The 2489-nt window shown below is 38.2% G+C and overlaps 1 protein-coding gene across 1 annotated transcript in view; it reads left to right on the top strand.

Annotated features, from left to right (window-relative positions):
• Positions 1-2489, top strand: part of ALKBH5 (AlkB family member 5, RNA demethylase) — a 24398-nt gene that overhangs the window by 10343 nt on the left and 11566 nt on the right. The window contains exon 2 of the mRNA XM_012664974.1: positions 1595-1675. Within this exon, the coding sequence (XP_012520428.1) occupies positions 1595-1675 (81 nt within the window). The remainder of the gene's footprint in view (positions 1-1594; positions 1676-2489) is intronic.

The following is a 2489-nucleotide window of genomic DNA, read 5'->3' as shown; positions in this document are numbered from 1 at the left end:
CACTGGGAACCAAAGGATAAAAGAGTACCATAAGCTGCTGAATGTTGCCATATTAAGAGAAAACTCAGTAACGTGAAGTATTTCTATTTGAAATGCTTTCCCTTTTGTATATAACCAGTGTTAAATTCTTAAATGCAATACAGCCTCTGATTACTGAGCTTCTTCTCCAAAAGATTTTATTTTATGTAGCTATTGTAGTACTGTATGCTCAAACATAAATCGTCTCAGAAATGTTTAGCTTATGAAAATAATTGATTCTGAATATTTGTCACAAGTCTTTTTATGTGTTTTGATTATTAAGTGAGCGGATACTATCATACCCTGTATCAAAAATTATTGAAATGGCAATCAAAGATGATTATTTTTATGTGATTTAAGAAATGTTAAGGCAATTATTATTATTGTAGCTTTTTTAAACATATCCCCCTGCCAAAAAAGCATGTTTATGTGATCTTTCCCCAGAAGTGTAATTTTTCTCAAATGCCATAATTTAATTGAAATACTATTGTTCACTTTTAGCCTGAATTTTAAAATGAATCCTGGAAAATGCACATATTTGGTGAAATTGCACTTTCTGTGTTTGATGAGTTAATCAATACATGTTTAAAATGTTTAGTAGTATATAAAATTGGTGGTATAATTACTTATTCAGAAGGTCTGTTCTGATGGAATATGGTTTGAGTGCACTGATGGGTGTTCTGGATTCTTTCTTTACCACATTTATCTCAGGCCCAAACATAGTCCTTTGTTTCTTTTTATTCTGAATCATAAAAACTAAACATTTTATTCTGTTATGAACAACAGCAACAAAGTCACATTTACTTTAAATGAATGTTCTAGAAATCTAAAATACGAATTTGAAAACTTTGTGAGAGTCTGAGTCAATATTGCAGAATTATAAAAGGATCAGTGTTTCATACATTCTGGTAATAAAAGCATTATAGTTCCAAAATTTGTAAAAAAAAAAAAAAAAAAAAAAAAAAAAAAGTCATATAACTTGTTGAAAAATAGATATTTGAAAATTCTTCAAATATCCCAAACACAGCTATCTTCCAAATTTTGGGTCCCCCCCAAATGGAGGCTTTTGCAAGCTTTTTTTCAAGTAGACAAATTCTCTTTTGGAACATGGCAGTCCTAGTTCTCCCTGGTGACTCAGTGTTGTCAGCGGCTGCCTTGGTTTCCTCTTTGTGCTGGAGGGAGGGAGGGAGAATGAGGAGGAGATGCAGTTCTTCATCTTCTCACCAAAGTCTGGCCTGAGTCCCTCCAGTTGCCTCCAGAGCCACTAAAGGTGTACTTGCTTGAGGGCTGATAAAAAGAAGAGCTTCTGGCCTGTGCAGGGAGAATTCTGCACTGGCCTCTGCCTTAAGAGGCCCATGGGTCTCCTTTGTCTCGTAGCAGGTTTTTCCTTAAGTTAGTTTTTGAGCAAAAGCTTCCTGTAGCTTAACATGGTATTTCCCTTCTATGTAAATCCCTCTCACATAATGGGTAGAGAGTGGCCATAAGTAAGACCTGGGCCATATTCCTATCCTCTTATCCCCCAGGAATGATGGTTATCTGTCTGCTCTTCACAGCCACATGTTCTGTTTCTTTTTAGTGGATATGCTGCTGATGAAATCACTCATTGCATACGGCCTCAGGACATCAAGGAGCGTCGCGCTGTCATCATTCTTAGGAAGTAAGTGCCCTATGTCTGGTACCTTCTGCCTCACCTGCAGGCCTGTCTGGAGATGTAGGTCTGTGTCCCCTTAAAACTCAGCTCCCCTGTATCAGTGGCATAGCAGAGTGAAGCTTGGGAGAGCAGAAGTCTGTAAGTTCTCTTACTTTTTATTTGAATTCCATGAGGATAAAACTGTTTTATCTTTTCATCAGAAAATTAAGTTCTGTGGTTATTTATTAGGAAATTTAGGACTGAGCAAAAGTACATGCTCCTGATATTTATGGAGGTAGTATTGAGACAAGATTGGGGAACACTCTTCTAAACCCTCCAACCTCTTTTCCTCACCTCCTTGGTTCTGATTTGTCACATGTGCTCTCAGTGATTATTTTTAGACTCTTCCTTAGCAGCCTGTATTAAAAATGCCTGGGTTTTCCAGTCTGGGGGGAGGAGAGAGTGAGGAGAGGAGATGAAGACACGATGTTAGGATGCAGTGTTCAGCAGGGTCATAGCTTGTGGCTTTTCTCTCTGGGGAGGAGATTGGGGATGTACTGATTAACATGGACAGAACTAGTCTCACTAGCATTTCTTTCTTTCCCCTCATGAGGTGAGTGGACTGAGATTTTTCAGAGGGCACAGCCACACAGATACTGGGTCTAGACAAGCCTTTCTTTTGAATGGAGTCCCATTCAAAAGGATGGGTGATTGCTCAGTAATAAAGAAGTCAGTGAGAAGAGCAAAACCAGTACCTAGACTTCGACGTGATCAGACTGTTGTATAGCTTGCTATTTTTTTTTTTAATTAAATGTTAGAACAGGCCGGGCGCGGTGGCTCA

This window comes from Propithecus coquereli, unplaced genomic scaffold (genome assembly GCF_000956105.1).
Source record: "Propithecus coquereli isolate 6110/MARCELLA unplaced genomic scaffold, Pcoq_1.0 Scaffold946, whole genome shotgun sequence".
Classification (NCBI taxonomy): domain Eukaryota; kingdom Metazoa; phylum Chordata; class Mammalia; order Primates; family Indriidae; genus Propithecus; species Propithecus coquereli.
This window is presented reverse-complemented; position numbering and strand designations above follow the sequence as displayed.